This window comes from Antedon bifida, chromosome 3 (genome assembly GCF_963402885.1).
Source record: "Antedon bifida chromosome 3, ecAntBifi1.1, whole genome shotgun sequence".
In the NCBI taxonomy this organism is placed as follows: domain Eukaryota; kingdom Metazoa; phylum Echinodermata; class Crinoidea; order Comatulida; family Antedonidae; genus Antedon; species Antedon bifida.
In genome coordinates, this window is record NC_136228.1 from 15,538,171 (window position 1) to 15,564,955 (window position 26,785).

Genomic DNA, 26,785 nt, shown 5'->3' on the forward strand with positions numbered 1-26,785 from the left:
GTTAAATTAAACGAAATAAAATAACCATGAGACAGAAAGCAAATATTAACCATGAGACGGAAAGCATGAAATAATCAAGATCACAATTTGTTTATATTAAGTATTATTATTATTATTTTTTGTATAATGTAAAAAGAGGGACTAGGCCTACAGCGACATGCCAATTGGGCTTCTTGTAGTCTTTCGACCAAATTTTTACTTATATGCCAACAATTGTAATGATATATATTTGGTCAATAAATGTTTCTTGAATTGAAAGTTTTAAAAATTGTTTGTTAAGGGTACTAGGCCTAGCCTAAATGTTAGAGGATAAGTAATATAACCAGGGAACAGTGAAATTAGTGTAATTTCACTGTTATATAACTAATGTACTAGCCTAGTAGGCCTAGCCTAGGCCTAGTAGCCTAATAATGATAATAATAATCATTTCATACGTTTAATTATTAATAATAGGCCTAACTAGCCTAGTTTATTAATATAGCCTAGGCCTAGGCCTAGCCTATGTATAAATTGAATAGTAAAAAAAAGTAAAGTAAGATTAGGCTAGTCCCTATGCCTACATAGTCATAGCATATGTTAAGATGTACTAGGCTACTTAGGCCTATTTAATTACATAAATTTACCTGATCTTGTCTTTGGAAAAATTGTAAAACTTAAGTTCTGGGTTGGCCTTTCAATTGCTTTTACAATTAATTGCAGCACAGTACATCCCTCCACTTTTTCTCTTTTCATTCAGTGTTTCTTAACCATACAAACTTTGGCGCGACTTCTCAATCCCATTTTATAAAGAATATTGCGATCGTCACGCAAAAGTTCGTTACTTGTTTAAGCGAGGGGGCGCACTATAATTTGACGCTTCTAAAGTGTTACGCGTAAACGCGGGTAGTGTCACATCTTTAGATTATAAGATCTTTGATTAAACTTTATTTTTTATAGAGGGCGCAATCACCATTTGTGTACGTAACACATTATCGCTGTGTAATATCGAAGAACTTTATTAATATTACTCTCTGGATTGGTGAAATGGATATTATTATTCCTATTCCTATAATAATACAATGAATTTTTTTTAATAGCTAAGCACGTACATTTTGATATAATGATCTCCTCGATGTTAAAATCTACACCTTCCAAACAAACACACTATCCTTACAAATAAACAAATAAGTTTTTCATTCATTAGTATTTATTAACAAATATGAGATAAAATAATGTTGCAAACAACAAACTATACTAGATAAAACTGTGAATTATTATATGAATTTATGTAGAAGATAATGTTACATAAGAATCAAAGCATGATTAAAGTAGAAATATACATTCATAAAGGAATTATATGTGTATATTAACAATTTATACTTAAATTTAATGTGTATAAAATATAATACCATAAGAAAATTATAATTATGTTCATGTGAAAAGAAAGTGTTAAAGAAATGCTATGAACATGTTTAAAGTATAACATATTGGTAATTGGTATTAATTAAAAATTATAATTATTTTGTTATGGATATTTGAGTTGAAATACTTGTATATAGTTATGAAAATATAATTTTGTTTTATAATTATAATTATTATTATATCTTAATGTATGTATAAGAAAAACTTACATCTGTATTAATTGAGTAGAGTAGAGAAACAAATATTAATGAAAATTATGCATATTATATAAAGATAAATATTATTTACAAAAATATGAATTTTTATAAGGAATAAAAGTGGGTAAAATCCTCACAAAAGAGAAAAAAAAACAAAAAAAAACAAATATATAAGCATTACAAGCAGCATAAACACTGAATTGAGCTTTAATTTACAAAATTTAATTAAAAGTGAAAACACTTTTCAAATCATTTCAACAAACAGATATCATAAAATGTATTCATAAAAAATATAATTTAGTACAAAAAAATGTAACACTATAAACAATTCATCAAACAATAATTTAGATTTAAGCATTGTTTGTTTAACAACCGGATCAAAATATGGAACAGGGCTAGAGAAGTGGCGTTTAGTAGCACAGTGAGATTCAACAAAGTTGTGTCTATGTCTAGTGTGGTAAGGGGAAGGATTAGAGGGTGCAAGGATTTAATTATTTACTTCCTTTTACCTGGTCTCATTTGCATAATATGCAATAATTACAAAAAAACAAAACAGAACACATTATGTGTTTGTCATGTTTTGTTTTTGTAATTCTGCACAAAAAAACATATAATTAACTTAGAAAAGAAAGAACAAAATATTAATGTGAATTGAATTATTATATTTATTGTTAGGCCTATTAAGTACAGTAGGTCACACTTTAACTAAGAGAGAACAAAATATTAATGTGAATTGACTTATTATATTTATTGTAGGCCTATTAAGTACAGTAGGCCACACTTTAACTAAGAGAGAACAAAATATTAATGTGAATTGAATTATTATATTTATTGTTAGGCCTATTAAGTACAGTAGGCCACACTTTAACAAAGAGAGAACAAAATATTAATGTGAATTGAATTATTATATTTATTGTTAGGCCTATTAAGTACAGTAGGCCACACTTTAACTAAGAGAGAACAAAATATTAATGTGAATTGACTTATTCTATTTATTGTTAGGCCTATTAAGTACAGTAGGCCACACTTTAACTAAAAGAGAACAAAATATTAATGTGAATTGAATTATTATATTTATTGTAGGCCTATTAAGTACAGTAGGCCACACTTTAACTAAAAGAGAACAAAATATTAATGTGAATTGAATTATTATATTTATTGTAGGCTTATTAAGTACAGTAGGCCACACTTTAACTAAAATGCAGCATGAAGGATGAAAACACAGACTGACAATTGCACATCATTAATATAATAACATCATTATCAATTTGGTCATTTTTGGTAAAAATTCCTGTACTATAAATATAGTGATTCCTACAGCTTTTAGATTTATCCACAACAAATTGTGTTGTTAAAATCCCTGTACCATAAATACAGTGATTCCTACAGCTTTTGGATTTATCCACAACAAATTGTGTTGTTGAGTGGAAAATATTATTGTCTTGGTCACAATACACTTAGATTGTCATGGTCTAATTATTACATGATTTCTTGATTTAAAATACAACTTAGCATCATTAATCATAACTACCGTAGTTATTAATACAAATAAATAGCAACATTATTATCATCAGTATCATTTTATCCCCATCAAACACCTATTTGCTGCTGTCATACCCCATCCCCTTATAAATTTGATTAAAAAAAATGTTTTTCATTTATCAAATTATTATTTTACTTTAAAGACGTACTGTCCCCTGAAAAAAATAATTCTTAACAATTTTCTTTTAATATGCAACTTTAATGTCACATAATAGTTATCCATTTTGACCAAAAATTGGATAGAAAAAATGTATTTACCTGAAGAAACTGTAATTTAAAGCAAAAAATAGTCAAATTGGCTGCCAGCCAATGGGTTTTTGGTTGAATTTAACCATTTATTTTGTCATTTTATACGTGAAAAAATATTTTTTTCTACGAAAGTGATTAACTTGATTAAAACTTCAAAAAAAAAAACCTATCCAAAGTCTGATTTAATAATAATAATAATATCCTGGATTTATATAGCGCCTAATGTTGTGAAACCTTATTACCCCAGTCATTTTTTGGATCAAACACGTATGGAAACATACTCCCATAATGCAGCTAGTAATCAGCGCAAAGTTGCGTCTTGATCTAACCGGGTTCCCATTTATACACCTGGATGGAGAGAGGCAAACGTAAGTAAAGTATCTTGCCTAAGGATACAAGCAATGCAGCGAGAGTTGGATTCGAACCTCGATCTCCAGTCAGTAGTCGAACGTCCAACACACTGCGCCACACGCCCTTCACACTGCGCCACATTTAATTAATCTTCATTTTTCATGTTTTTGGGGACAATACATCTTTAACATGTTTATAGCTGCAATATACACTTTGAAACAATAAGATTGTAGGGGCATCTCTAACTGTCCATCTAACTAAATACTGTATCAATATTTGAAAAAACCCCACTTTTTGTTCCCATATCCTACCCATCAAAATGTGTATGCTAATTATGTAACTTTAGATATCTAAACTGTAATCATATAAAAATAGTAAGCATGTCTGTCTGTCCATTTTCAAATAGTAAGAGCAATTGGTTTTCAATATGAAATGACAAATAAATGAGTACACAATTGACAACTGAGTTACAGCTTCAATATGTTGACAACTGTCTACTACAGCATTGAGTACACAATTGACAACTGAGTTACAGCTTCAATATGTTGACAACTGTCTACTACAGCACTGAGTACACAATTGACAACTGAGTTACAGCTTCAATATGTTGACAACTGTCTACTACGGCATTGAGTACACAATTGACAACTGAGTTACAGCTTCAATATGTTGACAACTGTCTACTACAGCATTGTCTGTCTACTGGAATTGCATTACCTACTTTATTTCATTTAATGATTTCTTTTTTCTTTGGTCCTTTTTTGGTCAATTACACAATTTCCTTGAGGCAAACTAAAAAGTCTAATTTTCATTTTTGATTCTTTTTATAAAATCAATAAAAGAATTTGGAATGGTAATAAACTGAAATTTGTAAAGTTCTGTTTTAAGAAAGCTGTATTTTACAAAAATCCTTAAATCAATGTTGTCATTTCATCTGACAAGCATGGCTGAATTTTTTGAGGGGAAAATATTTTTTTTGTTTATTTGGTTTTTTATAAAAAAGGGGTGGTGGAAGCGGATTGTGAATTTGACTTAGATGGCAATAACTCCCTAGATCTTTAGTGATTTGTCATTGTGTCAAAACTCCCTTAGGCTTTCACATCTTTATAATTTCACATCTATCTTCAATATTATCCATACAATGCCTTTAAAATGTATGAAATCTACTGTCATCTGTTGCATTTTTTGACTGAGTAAGAGACTTGGTCACTTTCTTATGTACACACCAGATACTACAGCCACCAACAGCAGTTAATCCATCATATATACAGTAACTACCAACCAGTAATCTAAAAGAGAAAATATTTCATAAATCCTCATCTTTTTAAAAATATTGCTTTCTATTTTGTTTTCATTTAAAGTTGTTTTAAAATACTGCAAATGACTACAACAAAAAGCATTTTATAGGTTTTGTAATAGGAAAAAAGACAAATGATTTCTTACATTTTGAAACTACATTAGTCTTTTAATAGAAAAACAGTGCATGACATTAGAAACAAATTCAAATTTAAAGTTAAATACTATACCTTATAACAACTTGCAACGTCTCTTTTTCTTTCGACTAGAAATAACAAGGTACAATTAGATAATTCAAATTCTAATAAAGTATTAACATTAAAATTGTTGTTTCTTTCAACTTGATTGTGTTCAAACAATCGTGTTGAATCGAATAACGTAGACTAGAAAACAGGCTTTAGTTGATTAGCACCAGCCCTGTATTGGCTTTGACGAGAGCCACTAGACAGTGTTTACTTATGCTTTGGTAATCCTGTCGGCCTTTGTGGGGAGGCAGAGATTAATCTTTTTCTTTTTGATTTAGTTTTCTTTTAATTGTTTTTTATACATTCTATATGGCAAAATAAATGAAATGAAAATAAAAGTTTAATGTATTCTGTAAATCACACACACAAAGTGCCAATTTATTACCAAATTATATTTTAATTTGATCAAATAACAGTACATATGTGGAAAATACTTACCCGCCATGATGCATACCTGAAATAACAACAAAGCAAGCTCATTAAAAAATAATTAAACAATTAAACACCCTAACCCTTAACAAAGTATGAACACAGTTAAACCTAAAACATTTAATAGTATGTTAAAATTAAATAAATTTGAATAAATAAAGAATAAATAGTTTGAATGTTTGTTGATTTAATCAGAAGGCACGGATTTCATTTAATTTATTAAATATGTTACTCTGTTGGCCTTATCAAATGTACATACAAAAGATATAATGATATAAAATTTACAAGGAATGATATAAAAGACAGTATCTGTTTATATTTATATTTATATATAATATTATACATGGCTTCCCAAAAAGTTTTCAATTGGATTATATTTTTTTTAATGGATTCATACTTCTTGGGATTTTTTGCCCCTCTCATTTTCGTTATAATTTAAACATCTTTTTATACATTATGATTTATTAAAATTCTCAAAATGAAAATCTCAGAATTTATAATGTATTAATTTTAATTTGAAAATGAAAGAAATAAATGTTTATTTGAATTGAATCTCACAATTAAAATTAATATTTAATTGATCTATATAAACTAATTTCAAATCGCCAATTAATACACTATTATTAGGTGATCATTTAGAATAAAATGATCACCTATTGTTATTGTATGAAATCTTTATTCTTTATTTCTCTCTGTACAGATTTTGTGTAACAATTATCTCAAAAAGTTGAATGTTGAAGATGACAAAATTTTCACAATATCTTTCAAATACTGTAACTTAATCCTAATAAGCTTTTCAGCGTGATCACTCAACCGTGACGTCATTTATACGCCATTTTGTTAAATCACATTATCAATCATATCGCCATAACTCTTTATCACATATCAATAAAATTCACAATACGTAAACTTCAGGTAAAAGGTAAATATATTAACCAATAAAAGGCACGCGCACGTAGGGTCATACGCGTGAAATCGCGCGTAAAAAATTTAAAAAGCTCAAAATTAAGTTTTGATCAATTTAGAGCATGAATTAGACTATTTGCGTGTTTCAAAAAATTACTGCGCAAAAATGCGTTTTTGCGCGCGCAATTCTTAAAAAGCGTAAAAATACGAATTTTTTGTAGAAATCGCATTCTACTCACCATCCTTAGTACATTCACCAAATTTGAGTCCGTTCCGACTTAAAATAACGCTATACGAGCATGTTAAAAATGACAAATGCGCACATTAATTGCATTAAAGTGCTGAAAATGATGAAAAATAAGGCATTTTTAAAATGAAAATAATTCTTCAGAATGCACGATGACCCCTAAGTTTTTTAACTTATTCGGGAAGCCATTGAGTTGTAGATATAAATGTATATACACATTAGACGTACAAAATGGTATTACGTCATCAAATGGCCACTTGAATTAAAAAATTAGGATTTTTTTCCGTTTTGTGTAGGTTATCACATTCAATAGAGCGCATCTCCGCTATTTGAGCTCGATTTTCGCACAAATTTCAGTGTGTGCTTGCTTAATTATTTATCTTTATCATAAGTTGTCAGTGTTTTCATTTTGATGACGTCATCACGCGTAAAAACTTGAATAACGTAGGTCGTGTAATTTCACCTTTGCCGTAAATTTGAATATCTTACAGCTCTTCAGAATTGAAGGTTACCTTGATGATTATAATTTATTATGAAAGCTGATGAAATGTAGATATGAATTCATATAAAAACTAAGCCTATCGGATGTTGTGACGTTAACATATGGCCAGATGAAGTTAAAAAGTAGTTTTTTCATCTTTTTCGTCAAAGTTATACAAATTTCAAACAGCGCGCACAGCGCTTCTACATGCCAGATTCTCTTGCAATTCTTATATTTATTTGCTCAATTCATTATCTTTCGAAATTGTCATCTTTGAGTTTATTTTGATAATTCCATCATACCAAAAAATTAGAACATGATGTGTGTCCCGTAATTTCACCTATGCTACACTGTATATAGATATACAGTATATACTGTACATATTGTATATGGCATGCACAACTCAGTACTATAAGCGTATGCATCATGTCATAGAATGGCATACATCAACTTTTTACGATCGTATGTTAACGTACGTGCATGTTTAAAAAGTTTTAATTTCATTAAAATGATAAAAATGATCACCTATAATTCGTCAAAGTGACGAATTAAATTCTAGTTTCTATTTTAAATTTTATTATAAACGTTACCTTCCAACAAGAGGGTCGTAATGACATTAAACAATAGTTTTCATCAATTCATAAAAAAAAAAGTAAGTATCTATACACTTGTGTATCTGTACACATAAAAAGGGTACAGATGGATCATACCTGGTTGCTTGATGAGCGATTCATCTTCATCTTCCCCATCTGTAGAAAAGTAAAGTTTTTGAAATGTTGTGAAATTATTACCTTACAATGCGACATTATTAAAAAACTACAAAATGTTATTTTAAGTATGCTATACGATAACTGCTGACTATTACATAGAAATTTTCATATAAACTTTAACGAACATTTGTGATAACATTTTGGAAAGTTTAATTATCTAAGCTGATATTGCTATGTAAAAAGTATGCTAGGTATGAATTTCAATGATTGATCATAGGATAAAAAATAAAAGTCATTTTTTATTGACACTTGGCGAAAGGTTAATTCTTATCAAGGGTCAACTTTTTGTGCACTAAAAATGGCATGTTTTACAAGAAGTTATGCGCGCACATGCATTTAACATTTCAAAATGCGCAAAATTAATTTCTAATCAACTTTCTATGCAATTCATGACATTTTGTGCATGTCAAAAATTACCACGCGCGCGAAACATTGACACCATTTCAAATTAATATGACGTCATACGAACACGTTGATTTAGACCATTTGCGCACGTTTTAGGCGTTTTAGTTTAAAAAGTAACAAAATATTGTCAAAATTATGCCTATTTTGAATCTATTATAGCTCCTCAGGATCAACGGTTACCCATAATTTTTTTTACTTAATATGTAAGCAGATATGTTGTAGATATGAATTCATGCAGAATTTTTTCATCACGGATTTTGTGACGTCATTGTATGGCCACACGAATGTAAAATATAGGATTTTTGTCTCTTTCGTTATTGCTCATCACATTCAATGGAGCGCATCACGCTTATCCATATTCCATTTTCTCCGAGATTTTAATATTGTCTAGGTCAATCAACTATCTTTCGCATGAGTTAAAATATTTTAATTTTTGATGACGTCATCATACCTAAAAATTTAAATTACGTGGGTCATTAATTTCATCTTTACAGTAAATTTTAATCTGTTATAGATCGTAAGAATAAAATGTGATAATCACGATTAAAACATTTTCTGGAAGCTATTGGATTGTATATACGAAATAATGTGAACATTTTGCCAATCGGATGTTGTGACGTCATCATATGGCCAGTTAAATAAAAAAAGTCGTATTTTCATCTTTTGCATCATAGTTCATTACATTTAAAAGAGCGCACATCAATATTTCACGTATTCAAATTTCTTCTACACGTTAATATGTTGTTGCTGAGATAATTTCCTTCCGAAATTGCTACCTCGCGTTTCATTTTGAAACCGTCAACATGTTAAAAATATTTTAGATTATGAAGATATTGTAATATTGTATCAATTTTATTCTCATTCACTTGACTAATAATATTAAAAAGAAATGTTCTTTTTTAAAGATTAGTTAAATAGAAAAGTTGTCTTGTCTTATTATATCATTTAAATGTATGAATTTAGCATTTTTTTTCTATTTCTGACTTTCCTATTTTAATCAATGTTGAAATAAAACAAAAACAGGATATGAAGAAGAATTTAGTTGAAATCCATATTATAAAATCACCTTACGAAGTTATTTTAACCATATAATAATACAACTAATATTTTATGAGACTCACCACTCTCTTGTTCAGGTTTAGTTTCCTGTTCCACTACTTGTGTTTGAAATTCATCACTAAGAGTATCTGATGAAACTGATGGTAGTTGCTTTGTCACTTCTGGTCAATAAAAACATCCAGAAAAGACAGTCATTGTTAGTATACGTTGAACAGCATATTAAAGGCCAGCTTCAGGCCAAATTAACCATATAATAATATACAAATTATTCTATGAGACTTAACTCACCAGTTTCTGGTTTAGATTTAATTTCCTGTTCCAATTGTGTACGAGATTCCTCATTAACAGTCCCTGGTGAATCTGATGGTAATTCCTTTGTCACTTCTGTTATAAAGACAAATATAAAGAATATAGTTATGTATACATTATGTATTGAACAGTATATTAAAGAATAGCTTTAGAACATTTTTGATTGAGTTATATATGTTTAAATAAATGTCTATTGATCATTTTCTATTGTTCAACTTCGTAACTGACTTGACTTGTGTGGTGGTGAAATAAAATACAAAGTAAATTCATTTATGATCCTTAACTCACCACTCTCTGCGTCAAGTTTTCTTTCCTGTTCTTCAATCACTTTCTTTATTTGTTTTTGAAATTCCTCATTAACAGTAACTGGTGAATCTGAATCTAATTGTTTTGTTACTTCTGTTTAAAAAAAATACAGAAAAGACAGTTATTTATACATTACACATTTAAATGACAAAGCTTTTGATTTTTTATGAGTTAAACATAAAATGTATACAGTTTGAATAACTCAAAATGTGCTACAGTTATTATTATAACATTTCTATTTAGTTTTATTTTAAAATGTAACCACTAATAGATGATTAACCTCTGGAATCAACCAATGGATCCTACCTTGTTGACTGCCTTGGATGTCAGACTGTGGTAATGCAGAGGTCACTGAACCATCTTGTACATCTGTGAAAAAGTAGTTTTTTTTGGAATTGGAAGTATGTATAATCAATTATTTCTTATTTTACTGCCATTGTCATTAGTATTATTTTAATAAGATGGGAAGTTGTGGCAGATGGCAATAAATTATTAATTATTTAATATACACAAACATTTACTTCATTGAAATTGTTTTTGTTGATTTAACACTTTCACTGCGCAGCATTAGTCCCAGCTATGTGCATATATGCATTTAAGAAATGTGCAAAAAAGAATAAATGACATAATTTTTAAATTATTTTAAAAGGTTGGTCTATGGTTGGAAGTAAAAAAAAAAGCTAATTTGCATATTAATGACATCATTACATCTATTTTGGATTTTCTGTTTTTTTATCAATTTATTATAAAAACTATTTTTTCTATAATTTTTATGGAATATGGTTTTCCCACTGGATATTGATGAAGATATGTGTAACGAATAAAAATATCAAACAAATTTGAATTATTTTTATCGTTTTATAAAAAATTTGGCATAAAATTGTTGGTCAAAATCATAGAAAAATAAAATTTTTTGTTACAGAAAAACTAACGACTAATTCAGAATTCTTTTTGCAGAATGAACATGATATTATTCTATTGGGGTGGGTAAATTGGTAACTGGAGAATGTTTATGTGTCATTGTAGTTAATAATATAACTTTCCATGGTTAAAATAATTTTAATTACAAGGTTATAATAATAATAACATGTGATAGAGGGCGCAAGCTGAAATAGAAATTTCAAGACGATATTAACAACTATAGAGGGCACATGTTGTGCTAAAAATTAGTTTTAATGAATTGCAAATATTCAAGTTTATCAAAAATCTATAGAGGGTGCTATATTATAGGCAAATGCAAATAAATAATAATTTTTCTCATACCCGGTAATACCGAGTATACCGCAGTTCAACGACATTTGTTTATACTTAGTAATACCGGGTACACGCAGTGAAAGAGTTAAGCTAAAAAAAACAGATAGTTTAATAATAATAATGCTTGGTTTTTTAACAGGGGTGAACAGTTCAATTTTGGTTTGACAAAATGTAAATTAGTATTTATACACTTGACTGTATCATCAATGGATCATACCTTGTTCACTGGCTTGTGTAGTAGTCGCTGTATCGTCTTGCTCATCTGTGAAGAGATAAGATTTTTTTTTAATATTGTAATAATTTCATGTCAGTATGTGTGGTATCATCTATCATTAAATCAACTTGGTGACATTAAAGACACCTTCCCTACAATTTTTAGATCTAATTTAAGATCACAAACTATATTTAATGTTAAAATAATACTATATGGTCCTATTGCGATAACTTTTTTCGTCTTTAAATGGTTAAAAATGTGAAAAATAAGCCAATTCTAATAATTATAGCGGCCCGCTATAAATCCCAAAATGCATTGCGCGCGGATTGATATTTTTGTTTTTCGTATGTAATTCACCCACTTTTCGATCGATCGTGAGGCCAAAACAAATGGAAGACTCCTAACTTTTCAGCGAAAATACCGGGTTTTCCCCAATTTGTATCAACGGAGTGTGGCAAAAATAGAAAGACAATTAATGCAGTAACTATACAACATCAGGCTAGGTATATAGCTAGCGTACGATGTTTGTACGTTACCGATGTTTACCAGCTAGGCCTACAAAACTAAGCCTAGCTAGGCTAGGCCTAAAGACCGTCCACGAGAGGTCATCGCCGCGAGCTACTTAGGTAGTGCATTGTTTCTCACTTTTTATCATAATTTACCATAAAACGTACATTTACGACAAGGAATGACCTGGTTTAATGTTTTTAAAGTAATATGTATGTATTATTTTTACAAACGTCACAAATTGTAGGGAAGGTGTCTTTAATAATACTATTAGCTATTTTGTCTGTTGTTTATTTTTTTAAAAATAAATTAGCATTAAAAATGAATTTCTCTGCAATAGTTTTGAAGTTTTCATTCAAGGCAGCCACATACTAAAACATATGGTCTGATCTGATGTGAGAAAATGTACTGTACTTTTAGTATTTCTTATCAATACAGTATGTCAGTGTAAAATAAAGACCACCAGAAAAACCTTTTCATAAAAACTAATATTTTTACTAACAACACCTACTCTATAGACAATTATTTTAGAGCATGTTTACATAATACAAAAAATATTGTACATACCAAGTATCTTCTTGGGAATTGGTCCAAGAATGTTAGCAAACTCCTTTCTCTGTGATTCATCTACTAATTTGTTTTTGCTCTCTAACTCAAATGCGACATCCCAAATGGTTGATAATTCCAACTTATAAAAAGCATTAATCTTATTGATTTCATTTGGGTTAAACTGTGTCAATGCCTTGCACAATCTTTTCCTATATGGGGTCAACCTATGTCTATCAGTATTTTGAACATTGTTGTCCCTCATATATTGTTCTACAAACTCTTTAGCATCTTTAAGTTCTGATAGCCTAGCAATCTCTAGCAGAAGACCAACATCAGTTGGTTTGATATATCCTTTCTCAGAGAGTTCATTGAAATAATCATTTGCTATGCAATCTCTATTGCCAAGGACCTGTAATGCAATGTGCTCAAAGAGACAACATCTCAAAAAATTATTTCTTTTCTGATACTTCATAAATACTTTACTGAGATCATAATTTAACTTGTTGAGTTTGTCTTCCAATGGATTCTTTGTTTCTGCAACAAACAATTATACTATTATTGAGTAACCATAACCTTTAACTCAACATATCACTAAGAATTGAGTCAAGAAATTAATACCATCAACAAGTATGTTCAAAACATATTTAAATGTATCCATTTTAATGTTATTATATATAATATATTATATATATCTTATTAAACCAGGTGATTTCTATAGATAAAAACATCTTACAAAACTATGACAGCACTGATATAAAAAAACTTTTCCTAACAAAATATTCCAATCTTCTATCAACTAAAACTCAAAGTAAGTCATATCTCGGGTTCAATTTACAGTCAGTCAGATACATTGATCAATATAATTTACACAATTCCAGTCTATGTTCATGGGAATAGTAGGTCCCATATTCAAGACATTTCCAGTGCCTATTTTAAAAATAAGCATAAATTTATTCTATATATTTTTCTAAATGTAAGTAGTACTGTAACTAAAGAGTGAATATTACCTTGCCGAATGCCTCGGTTTGATACACCTGTACCAGAAGACACACCTATACTGGAAGGACCTGTACCGGCATGTGATAAAACAAATTAAACATTAAATACTTAAAGCTAAAAATTATTTGCTATAATGTATCTTGGTTTAAAAGTCCCTTTCTCATAGGCGTGCTGGAAAAATGCCGGTATAGATGCTGGTATAGATGCCTGCAACATTGCCAGCGCTTACCATATAACTATTCACATTGGGCAGGAATATAACCAAGGTCGAGTAGTAGTGCAAGACAAAATGGTACTTAAGGGCGCCCTTTATTGTATAATTTTCCATAGAAATGGTGGTGAATTAAATTCTACAAATTGTATTCAGTTTATTGTTTGTTCATGCACTACATGATATGATACGGCATTATCATGTTGAAACACCGGTTTTCTTGTCTGATCACCAAGTTAAGCAATGTTGGACCTGGTTGGAGCTTGGATGGGAGACCGTCTGGGAGGTTCCATCAAGCATTTAAAATCAGACTGCTGGCAGCCCCTGCATCTAGTATCTGCTTTAGACATATTGGCTCATGCCTTTCCTCTGGTCAAGGTGAAAACAGACTTAATCTACATCATTACCATAATTAATAAAACATACCTAGATTTGGTCTTGATGTCTCAACATCACCTATAACAAATAAAATATATAATTATTATTTCAATAAAAAAATTTAAAATTTGATATAGAAAAACTTGACCAGTGATATTATACTGGAAATTAAATAAATAAAAAAAATTAAGATGAGGAAATCAGTGAGAATAAGAAAAAAAAACAATCCAACCAATACTCAACATAAGAATCTTCTGCTTGATAGGCAGACATCCTACTACCCTTAGACTACTGGAAATTGTATGGTACAGTATTGGACAGTGTCCTTGATGCTCCTCATCTTGTGTTATATCAATTTACAAATAGGTCTTCAAAATGATACGTTTAGGCCTATATATATCAAGCAGAAGGTTCCGGGTTCGATTGTCGGTTTGGGCGACTTTTTCTCATTCTCACAGATTTCCTCATCTTTATTGTTTCCAATTAATTGATTAAATTTCAGTACATCGCCGGGCAGTTTAGAATTCATGTTCTGTGCCTGATGTATTTATATATATAATAGATTCTCTTAGGAGATCCCACTTCATGAATAAAATACTAAAAGATGAGGGCGTATCAATTTGATCTGTGATGCGTGGGCGTACAAGTGAGGGACTAATGCTGTTCTGCTGTACCACGCCGAGAGTATTAGAGAGTAGCTATCTAATCGAATTTGAACAATACCTTGAAAGCCCCAGTGGTCTAATGGTTAGGCTGCATATCAAGCAGAAGGTTCCGGGTTCAAATTTTGGTCGAATTAATTTTTTTCTCATTCTTCCAGATTTCCTCATCTTTATTGTTCAAATTAATTAATCAAATTTTAGTATATCACCGGGTGGTTTAGAATTCATGTTCTGTTTTGGGCAAACACATACACATCCACTCTACATAAACTTAACATTTTTAAAAAAAATGCTATCAGGATTATATCTGGCTCTCCACCCCACCCCGCTCACATTTATCCCCCCTGTTCCGTAATTTAAATTTACTCGAATTTGAAGATATAAACTTGTGCCAACAAGGCTCATTTGTATATTCAGCCTTAAACACAGCACTACCCTTTCAATTTAACCAAATATTTATCCTAAACCATTCACTACATAACTATTCTACTCGACGTTGTAAAATAAATATACCTAATAATAATACAAATCACTTCCAACACAATATTTTATATTCAGGACCTACATTCTTCAATAAATTACCACAAAACCTCTTAAACTCTATTTCTCGTAATTATTTTACTTTAAAACTTACAACATTTTTAATTTCAAGTTACTAGATTTAACAAAATGTTGTTCCTGTTTTGTTATTTGCTGCTTTCTGTGCTCGATTTCTGCTTAATTTATATACACTTTATCAATTTTTTCCCCCTTTTTTTGTTTACTTTTTTATGAAATATTATTATTGCATATACCGTAATGTAATCAAAACATATCTTAACCTTATCTATTTTTTCATAAAATTGTTACTATGTCACTTTATTTTATGCTTCAGGCTTGCCCAACACAAGTCCTCCTTCATAGGGATCAATGTTACTTTGTCATATCAGGGAGTTGTTAATTACAACTCCCTGGTCATAATATGTATCTCCTTTTATTTTGTTACTCTGTCATTGAAAGAAAATAAATGTTTAAATGCAAAATACAGGTACATGGCCTGGGTCTTATCACTGGACGCCAGCCTTTGTTCAGAAAATTAAGAATCTTGGCTAGGCCTAAGCTGCACACTAAGCCTGGCCTAACCTGTGTACTTCCACTGGAATAGGACAATGGATGAGTGCTACTATAGAGATTAAAAGGTCAGATCCCAAGATCATACGTTCACTAGCACATTAACATAAATGGCCAATAATCTAAAAGTTCTTATATCTGTCAAAAAAACAGTCGACTACAACCCATGTGGACGTGACTGCCGTGTGCATGTTCACTCAATCTAAAAGTTCCTAACAATGGGTGGTTATTGTCTGATTACCATTTGAATACTACATTTTATTTATTACAATCATCATTCTAAATTTAAACTTGGTTTTGCATTTTAAATACTTACAATTCACTTCCACTGGATCAATATTATTTGACTTTTGTTTCAGTGATATTGTTGCCTTTAGGACTTTTGCTGATGAATTACCTCTTCTTAAAAGAAATTTCTTGGATGGTCCTGTACGCCATAGGTCGTTAGCCTTGACATTCTAGGAAAACAATGAAATCATACTCAGATAAAAAGTTACATCTCTAAGGCACTGTAGTAAAATTGATTGCTGTGGTGAATAAATATTATACTATTTATTTCTATGTTTTTAAAAATATTTTTTTATACTGGTAATGCTTTCATTTTTTCTCTCAATAAGAAATCTAAAAAAATATGTGCGTATCCTCCAAAGAATTAATCACAATTTTGTATTCCAAGAACTTAGTATCATGGACCAGTATGCTTAATTGGATAGCAATGAATTTTTGTTTATTATTGATCAAGTGGTATTACTGCAAATTTAATGCATATTCTTTACCATGGCAACTTCCAGTACTAAAAATATTGTGATTATTCATATAATTATAAAACAAATATATTCTTACTTCTTCATCCTTCTGAACTTCCCATTCCTGTTTTGATACTGCTACAGTAATTTTCATGTCCTTATACATGACAAGTATATTTTCAGGTGCTATTAAAGGCTGCTCGCCAATTTTTATGTGGTCTTCTTCAATCATCTGAAATATGTATATACTTATAGTAGTAGTAGTATACAGATATATTTGTGTTTTTTGTTTCTTAATTATCTGAGGGAAGTGTACATGGCAATCATCACTTCTTCACAGCATATTTTATAATTATTAGAAATCAATTCAATTACATGATTTATCAATACCTTAATTTTTAAAATAATTTTAACTATAAGTATAGTAATGTTAATCAACTGAAAAGTAACAGTAACTTCACTCTTTGCAGAGGTGTTCTTATAAATATGGAACGTAGTGCATGAAACCATATGTCGAGGGAAGTTTGTTCCAGAGTTTTATCACTCTTGCATCAAAAAATTGTGTCAATTCGTAAATATAAGTGACCTTGTGTGTAATGGGCCCTTGATTCAGGATTGGAGATATTGAAGAAACGCTGAAATTCAATATTTTCAATCTCATTGTTTCTACTTATAAACATCCATTATTTATGTACTATTGCACACCATGTGACCCACAATCATCCAATAAAATAGCAGGAATTTATTGAAGTGCTATATAATCCAATTTATTAGTACATTATTCAAATACAGTTTAAAAACAAATTATAGTAATTACCTTTTTATCTGATGGCTTACAAAATCTTGTTAGGAGTTGATATTCATCATTTGCAAGCATCTTTCCAAAAACTCCTAACAACATATTTTTCTTACCAAACAAATTTCTTAGATGACCCATTAGTGCAAACAAACAGAAATGTTTTAAAGTTACATAACATCGACCATTGTTTAAAGTAAAATGTACATCGTTTTCCTTATTTTTCAATGCTATTTGTTTCCATTCATCTTCAATGCGATCTTTAACCAGTAGAGTGAATTCCCAATTCTCTTCATTTACAGCATCGTGTGGAAATGACAATGAAATGGACTTTTTGAAGCTGGTGCCTTCTGGTCCACATTTAACAATAGGTGATATTATTGATTCATGAGGATGAAATACAGGCATGCCTGTTTCCTCAAAACAATTTTCTAGCGATACTTTAACTTTCTCCCCTTTAATTGCTTCAGAATGTATCTCCAACTTGATGTCTTCATCCTTAAGATGAAGCGTTTCACCAGCAGATCCCACAATTACTTCCATAATTTGATCTGCAAAATAAAAATCTGCTGTAAGATATTACTTAATGGTATTTGATAAATAGCCATTGCCACAATTGTCTTCATTACACAATGCAAATTCTTTCAACCTGTTGTATCATACACGTGTTACATAACAAAAAAGTTTTTCATGGTTTTTTTTTTTTTATTTTGGCCAGTTTCTGTTGTGGATCAACACTACACTAGCTTATTCATAATTATATGAACAGTATATACAATACTCATTCTATTGTAGATATTTACACTGTGTTTTTAAATTATGTTTAGACTTTTTACTTTCTAGATATGATGAACGTAAAATATTAATTTCATAAGATTGATAAATTGTTTAAATAGGACGTATGACTCTCCACATGACTGAACTACTTTACAATGTATTTATATGCAATTATATTTATTAACAAACTAGTTTTATGTTATAATATTTTGGAAATAACTTGAAATCTTTATTCCTATTATTTCATTGCATTTTCTAAATCTGTAATCATATATATGCATATAACACACTGTAACTCACCATTCTGTTTTTGAACAGGACTTGGTAAATCTGAAAATTTACCAAAAACAAAACAATTACATATAATTTTATATAAAAAGTCACGTCAACTTGGCAACACTTTTATATATTCATGACACAGATCATTGGGGAGAGGGACGACAAGGGGGATTTTATCCTATTAAAGCAGGGGCGCATCTAGCGCTAAATTTGAGAGGGGTTAAGTAATTGTGGGAGGGGGACCAGTACACAAAAACAAGAATATCCCACTCATATTTGAACTGTATACATAATTGAAAATTAGAAAACATCTATTATAATATACACATAAAATTCAGTATAACAATCACACCCTGCAAACCGAAGATGAAGCATCACTGCTATGGCAAGCAATTTTATCAGTTACCTCCAAGTTAAACTTAAGACAAATACATTGCATTGAAGTACAATTGTATTCAACTAAGTATAATACATTTGACTTAACTGCAATACATTTGACTTAAGTGCAGTACATTTTATTTCCACTAAAGTTGAATTGTATTTAACACTACTTGTAACACTCAACTGCAATTGCGCATAATTGGACTTAAGTGTTATATGATTGGTTTTAGCCTATAAAAGTTTGTCAACTTTCACTTTCACATTCAGGTATGGTTCCCTTTTTAGTTAGTCCTAGTAACAGTTCCACCAAGGCAAGGCTAAATATTTATTTATATTACATAGCCTATGTAAATACGTGAATGTGATTGGTTGAAACTGCATCACATGACTACCGCTGCGCGGATCGTAAATCGTATATATCCTCGAGTACGATGATATTGACTGAGTAATTTTCGCGTAATTACTACTGGTAAGAGGAATGAAGATAACACAGCTAATAGCAGCATGTTGTAACAATGTATAGATTATCAATAACGATTCTGATAGTACTACTACTGGTAAGAGGAATGAAGATATCACAGCTAATAGCAGCATGTTGTAACAATGTATAGATTATCAATAATGATTCTGATAGTACTACTACTGGTAAGAGGAATGAAGATATCACAGCTAATAGCAGCATGTTGTAACAATATATAGATTATCAATAATGATTCTGATAGTACTACTACTGGTATAAGAGGAATGAAGATATCACAGCTAATAGCAGCAAGTTGTAACAATGTATAGATTATCAATAATGATTATGATAGTACTACTACTGGTAAGAGGAATGAAGATATCACAGCTAATAGCAGCATGTTGTAACAATGTATAGATTCTCAATAATGATTCTGATAGTACTACTACTGGTATAAGAGGAATGAAGATAACACAGCTAATAGCAGCATGTTGTAACAATGTATAGATTATCAATAATGATTATGATAGTACTACTACTGGTAAGAGGAATGAAGATATCACAGCTAATAGCAGCATGTTGTAACAATGTATAGATTATCAATAATGATTCTGATAGTACTACTACTGGTAAGAGGAATGAAGATATCACAGCTAATAGCAGCATGTTGTAACAATGTATAGATTATCAATAATGATTCTGATAGTACTACTACTGGTATAAGAGGAATGAAGATATCACAGCTAATAGCAGCAAGTTGTAACAATGTATAGATTATCAATAATGATTATGATAGTACTACTACTGGTAAGAGGAATGAAGATATCACAGCTAATAGCAGCATGTTGTAACAATGTATAGATTATCAATAATGATTCTGATAGTACTACTATTGGTAAGAGGAATGAAGATATCACAGCAATGATTATGTTGTACTACTACTGGAAGAGTATTATCAAATATGTCTATTTTCAAATAAGATAAAGTATCCTCTTTCTCTATTCTATAATTATTTAAACATGTCACTTTTTTGCAGAAATAAGTCACAAATTGTTTATAGAACAGAAATAGCCTTTTGTTTTTCAGTTTCCTGTGCTGTAGGGATGAGTGGGAGTCCTTCATGAAGAAAGTAGTGTATTAATGAAAATGTACTTAATAAAAATAAATTTATTAAATGACTCTTACATCCAAACAGCCGCTTGTAACATGCGACATCCATTGTAACAGACTTGCCAGTTTCTGTACACGTTAACTTCCTGCATTGGAAATCTTTAAGAATTTGAAAATGCTTTTTGTCTAATTGATCACTACACTGACAAGGAATGCATCTCTTGAATGAAATCCCCCTTCTACCACCATCTTTAGATTGCTCGAATGACTTCTCAACTGTTGACAAAACCTAAAGATATAAATTTAATGTTGATAAATTTAACAAATATGAAAGCATCAATGATGCAGTAGCTCACAATGCAAGACATTTTATGTAATGTGAGGCAGGCAATGTTTTCAGATTTATGGTGTAAATCTGAGAACTTGATTGGGAATAAATCTTTTAATAGGCAGTATACATATTAAAATTACTTACAATTCAATTACAAAAATAAAAGAAAACATGGATGTAATTTGTTTACGCTGTTTACTACGTGTCCAAAGTTGGATCACCGCCTTTTTTAATGACCTAGCTTCCCGGGCCTAACATTCGTCAATGATTTACGATGGATAAATATAATAAACAATAGGTGTGTTATAAAACAAATAATGAATGTTTTGTATTCGTTGAATGGAGAGAATATATTATTCATTGACTGCTCTATTTTCAACTTGGCTCTCTTGGACACTTTCAGACATCAAGCAAAACCTGACAAAAAATTGAGGAGAAAACTTTTTACGTGTATTTTCATAAACTACCTCCAAATAGATATATAATATAACTGGTAACATAACATACCAATTTACATGCTTCAGCTGAAGGTTCTTCATTACTCGTTTCATCAAAAGAATCTGTTCTTTTAATAGCCATCTAGAAAGTAAAAATAGATGTGATGTTTAGTTATCAGAATTAAATTTAGTTTTATATGCATTTAAAGTAAATTCTGATATGACAGATTAGGGAAAGACTAAGCAACAATATTTAACTTTCATAATTTAGTGATATTTATTGAACATTAGAGATTATATATTACCTTTAACAAGAACTTTCGCTCATCATTCTTAGTAATAAATTTGTCAAGAGACAAAATCACATGATGATTTTCGTTGAGGTAAAGTTCTGCATAATTACATGCGAGTATTGGGTCAACTCCTTCCTTTTGAAATTTGTTAAGGAATTCAATAATTAAATACGGAAACAACACGTCTGGCAGATATCCCTCAAAGTCGTAATAGATAGGCCTGCTGATAGATTGTGAATCATCAGGTAATTGTCTCACTTGTCTTGTCTTGATAGCAAGTCGCAGTGGCACAAAAAAGGATCGTTTTCCAACTGATTTCTGAAATTGTTAATTTGTAACAATGCCATTTAAACTATTTTAAGCAAACTAAAGATACTCTGTCATGTAGACATTTTCATTAGAAAGTTTATTTAAACTTTGTCTGAACATTAAACATCCAAACTATTAAAATAATACTTTTTATCCCAAATCTTACATGCATAAAATTTAAGATTAAAGAAACAAAACCTACTGTAGATGTACTTGCCACATCTTGGCTGCTGGTTGTCTCCCTCTCACAAATGAAACCTAATTGAATCATCAGTGCTACAAGGAACTCAAAATAATTTCCGTTGTCAACTTTACTATCTTTCCATAATTTTCGCAACAAGTCTTCTTCCAGTATGCCTTTGTCCAGCTTATCAAAAGATTCTCTAAATTTAGCGGACTAAAAAAAAACCAACTATCAACCATGCATCGTATTTTGTGAGGATGACGGAAATAGCATTTAGAATAGAGATGAACCATGTGTTGGTATTTGGTATAATACAGTATTGTGGTTTAACCCTTTCACTGTGCGTAACAATGAGAGATAGGTGATTTTTAATAAATTGCAAAAATCTACTAAATGAGATAATTTTGTAAATATTTTTGTGGTGGATAAAAGGTTGGTCTACGGTTTGGAGTTAAAAAATGGTAATTTGCATACTAATGACATCATTACAGAAGACGATATTAAAAAATATAGAGGTCGCATGTAGTGCAGGAAAATAGTTTAATACCGGCATACCCGGTAATGATGGTTATATGCAGTTGGACGACATGTTTATACCCGGTAATACTGGGTACACGCAGTAAAGGGTTAAACTGTGAAATTACTCCAAGTTAGTTTGCTATTCACTTTTATAGTGCTTCAATTATAATAGATTGAAAGCAGAATATTAAACGTGAAATAATTAAAACTTGTAAAAAAATTACAGTAAATTACAAATGATGCCTTACGGCATACTTTTATTTTATCTACAGAAAATGTTAAGCATCTCTATCAAATATTATCAACGACAAATTCTTTGCTAAGGAATAACAAATTACACAGAACAGGAGTAATTATACTACGGTAACACGTTTTTACAATGCAAGACATTTATGAGTCTACTTACTGGATATTTTGGGGGAACCACAGTTACAAATTTGGTGACAATTTCAACCAGCCTCATCGGATCTAGCACGACTTTATGCCTTAATAATTTGTTGTCAGGCATGTAAACAATTTCACCAAGATCGTACAAGAAGTTAAGCAGGACTGATTTGTTTTTTTCTTCAACAATACCATTCTTACTTGTCAGAATTTTGATCTAAAAGAAATAATAATTAGTATTATTCAGAATTAAATAAAAAATATGGGTATTACATGAAAAAATTGTTTGAAATATTGAATTTCAATGGCTAATTACCTCAGTATTTTCAAACACACAATTTATAAATAAAACAATGGCAGCAAATATCTGAGATGAAAATTTGATTTTGGATATTGTAATCTAATTGGCTAGGCTATGGACATTTTTTAATTAAAGGCTACTTTTTTTTTAGATACTTGATAGATACTTGCAACTTAATATTTCGAAAAATGTAAACAAAACAAATAACATTTACCTCTTCTAAAGGACACACAGAAAAGGAGGGCTGTTTTTTTCCTCTTAGATCATGTAGATCACATCGAAAACGCATCCACTTTAAAGGAAAAGGCTGTTCTAAAGCTTTCATAAGTGTATCAATAACTTGTTTGAGATCACTAAAGCTCTTATCTGTAGTTGGTTGACTGTTTTCAATGGCAAAATAGTTGTGGTAGACATGATTTCCATATGGTTTAGTTTTAAGCACATCTTGAATAATTTTAAACACCTTTTCTGCCTGTTTGTAAATCATTTTAATAACAGTTTACGCATAATAATAATGTGTCAATTTGGTAATTTATTTAAAGTAATATTTAAAAACAGTTACAACTGCAATGTATCTTTGGTTGTGGCTATTTATAATATTATAGAAACAAAAGAAGTATTAACCTCATCCTTTTGCTGTTTTTCAGTCTCACCAAGCTTACCCTTGTGTGTACCCACAATAAGGATAGTTGGTTTGTCAACTTCATTCTTTTCTCTTCCACAATACGACTATGAGAATAAACTGACAGGATGTAAGATAATATGAACTGGAGATTGGTCCAATGATGTTGAAATTTCCCCTGAAAAAGAATTACAGAACAATTAACCACAGTTAAACTTGAAATGCTTAGTTTTTAAAAACTGTTCTTATAAATTAGAAGACTTGTTCAATCACAATACCTTACTGCTGCCATGCTCTAGAAATACTTACTCCAGATGAATCAATGAAAGTAGCAAGATCATCCAAGGGTTTACTGAGATCAAACACAACAATATATAGTGCTTGAAGTGTCATGAACATCTGCAAAAATATTTAAATATTGACTGATTAATATTCTTGAAGGCCTTTTGACAACATATGAACAAATATTATTTTTAATTGTATGTGGACCTTAAAACGTCATAGGATTTATGGCAAACGTAAAATTCAATGAATTACCACATCACATTTTAAATATTTTTAATTACTGTGACAGTATTAGGCCTACTCATAACCTCAGAACAGAAACTGAATTCGAAATTCCCTTCACAAGACTAACTTGCAGTCAACAGTTTATACACATATCTGGACCAAAATTGTGGAAAGAATTCACTTGTAATGGTGGTAATAAACCAGTTATTTTAAAGAAACAAAATAAATGTATAAAAAAACAGGTCAAAAAATACTTTTTATCACTATATGCTGATTAACAACATGTTTTATTTAAGTTCTATATACTTGTTCTTATGTAAAAGGGTCCTACAAAAAAACGAAGCTACAGCTTTTTTATGCAGGATCCCTGTTGTCAGTTGTACTGTAATTATGATGTACTGTAATTGATGACTAAATAAATGTGGAATAAATGAAATGAAATAAAGATGTATTGTCCCCCAAAAACATGAAAAATGAAGATTAATTAAATCAGAATTTGAATATTTATTTTGTAGTTTTAATAAAGTTAATCACTTCCATTGAAAAAAAAAACGAAAAAAAATAATGTTTTCACTTATAAAATGACAAAATATAAAAATCCATTGGCTGGTAGCCAATTTGACCATTTTTTGCTTTAAATTACATTTTTTCAGGTATATAAATTTTTTTTTTCGATCCAATTTTTGGTCAAAGTGGATAACTATTATGTTACATTAAAGATGTATTGTCCCTTTGACTAATTCCAAAAAAATAAAAAATAAAAGATTTCGAAAAAAGGTGGGTCATTTTGAAGTATCATAGTAGTTATTAACTATCACCAAAAATTTGTCGGAAAAAAAATCATTTAACTGAAATACATGCGTTTTTTTGTTAAAAAAATAACTTTGACTTCCAGTCAAAGTTTTCGATCAAAACATATCCCATAATGAAACGAGCTTGTTTGGCTACTCTGTATGCATAATCATAAAACTTCCTCACAATCTGTGTGAAAATACCTTCTCAACCATGACAAGTTGTAAACAATCCTAATTAGCATATGCATATTATGCGTACTCATGGTTTGAAACCTTTGTTTACTTTCGCTCGCGATGATTTTCCAGACGAAATGTAATCAAACTAATTTACCTGTTAATTACGTAAACTTGTTGTTTTTGGCTCGAATTTTTGACTTAAAGTGAATAACTTTAATATTACTTTGATATGGCCAATTTAAATTTAGAATATTTTGACCTTCATTTTTTTGTATTTCAAGGGACAATACATCTTTAAAATGGAATATTCAAAAAATTTTTAAGAATTATTTTTTCAGGGGACAATACATATTAATATAATAAAGACTTTCATAAAGGTAAAAGGTAAAGGTATTAGTAGTTTTCCTCAAGCTTAACTGAAAAGTGAGCTTGACCACTGACACTGACCAACGGCAGCCAGCAGTGAAGCGCCTACCAGATCAGCACACCGGGAGACGACCAACTATACCTTGGCCATACAATCATGTTAGTCTATACAGAAACCTACTTACCCGATGTAGACCATGGTAGATTAATTGTCCCCCATGGTCCCAGATGTAGAATGTTTCTTCCAAAACCTCCTCCTTATTTTCCTCAACTTCCTTGATTACATCCTTATCTAATTGTTGATCTGTATCAAATGGAATAGCTTGAGTAGCTGCATCAGCACCTGTAGTGGAAACAAGTGTTTTGGTCATTCCAAAAATGGCGTCACAAGCATCATTATTTTAATATTTTAATTTATCATAGTTAATCAGTCAGTTAAAAAGTTACTATGAGTATAGTTGTCTTCATTATCATCATAGTGAGCTTTCTTACCGGGATGGTGAGCGAAAGGGGACGGTAGATATGAAAGGATACGGTAATACATACAAAATATTAATCTGCACTTTTGTATATGCCCAGTATATATTTATGTATATTATATAGTGGGTGTAGACTGTGAATTCACTTTGATTCTTCTAGATTCATAAAAAAAAAATAAGCAAGTTTGAAAGCCCTTTTTACGGTTTTAATTAGTTCATCTTTTTTTAACATTGCTAATTAAGAAACTTATCAAACATGCCCACCAAGCCTGCATGTACAGAGTCTGTGGATGATGTCTATGAGGGGGACGGCCGCCGCCAAGTTTTCTCTAATTGTTACACAAATAGGTTGCCTCTAAGTTATAAATCTGATAACATAATTGTATTGTATACTTCTTTAGTTACATTAAACTGGAAAATCGAATTAATAATCTAATTCACATAACTATGAAC

General features: G+C 30.3%; 2 protein-coding genes and 1 long non-coding RNA gene across 3 annotated transcripts; all 3 read right to left on the bottom strand.

Annotated features, from left to right (window-relative positions):
- Window positions 1-3,928: 3,928 nt before the first annotated feature.
- Window positions 3,929-10,157, bottom strand: LOC144837137 (uncharacterized). Its single transcript, XM_078692148.1, has 7 exons — window positions 10,121-10,157; window positions 9,867-9,962; window positions 9,641-9,739; window positions 8,055-8,093; window positions 5,720-5,735; window positions 5,267-5,301; window positions 3,929-5,029 (listed from the first exon to the last, which is right to left on the bottom strand). Exons 1-6 carry the CDS (start codon window positions 10,155-10,157, stop codon window positions 5,268-5,270), a joined length of 321 nt encoding a protein of 106 aa, XP_078548274.1. The 3' UTR covers window positions 3,929-5,029; window position 5,267.
- Window positions 10,158-10,187: 30 nt separating this feature from the next.
- On the bottom strand, window positions 10,188-12,897 carry LOC144836841 (uncharacterized). Its single transcript, XR_013611394.1, has 4 exons — window positions 12,736-12,897; window positions 11,665-11,709; window positions 10,500-10,562; window positions 10,188-10,286 (listed from the first exon to the last, which is right to left on the bottom strand). It is a non-coding gene; the product is annotated as an uncharacterized LOC144836841 (long non-coding RNA).
- Window positions 12,898-13,558: 661 nt separating this feature from the next.
- LOC144837139 (uncharacterized) lies at window positions 13,559-23,933 on the bottom strand. The gene is made up of 12 exons (XM_078692150.1): window positions 23,599-23,933; window positions 23,106-23,300; window positions 22,199-22,393; window positions 21,700-22,005; window positions 21,465-21,536; window positions 20,669-20,915; window positions 18,697-18,726; window positions 17,641-18,170; window positions 16,921-17,055; window positions 16,394-16,535; window positions 14,354-14,383; window positions 13,559-13,644 (listed from the first exon to the last, which is right to left on the bottom strand). The coding sequence occupies exons 1-12, from the start codon at window positions 23,869-23,871 to the stop codon at window positions 13,559-13,561; spliced, it is 2,241 nt and encodes a 746-aa protein (XP_078548276.1). The 5' UTR covers window positions 23,872-23,933.
- Between the last annotated feature and the right edge of the window lie 2,852 nt (window positions 23,934-26,785).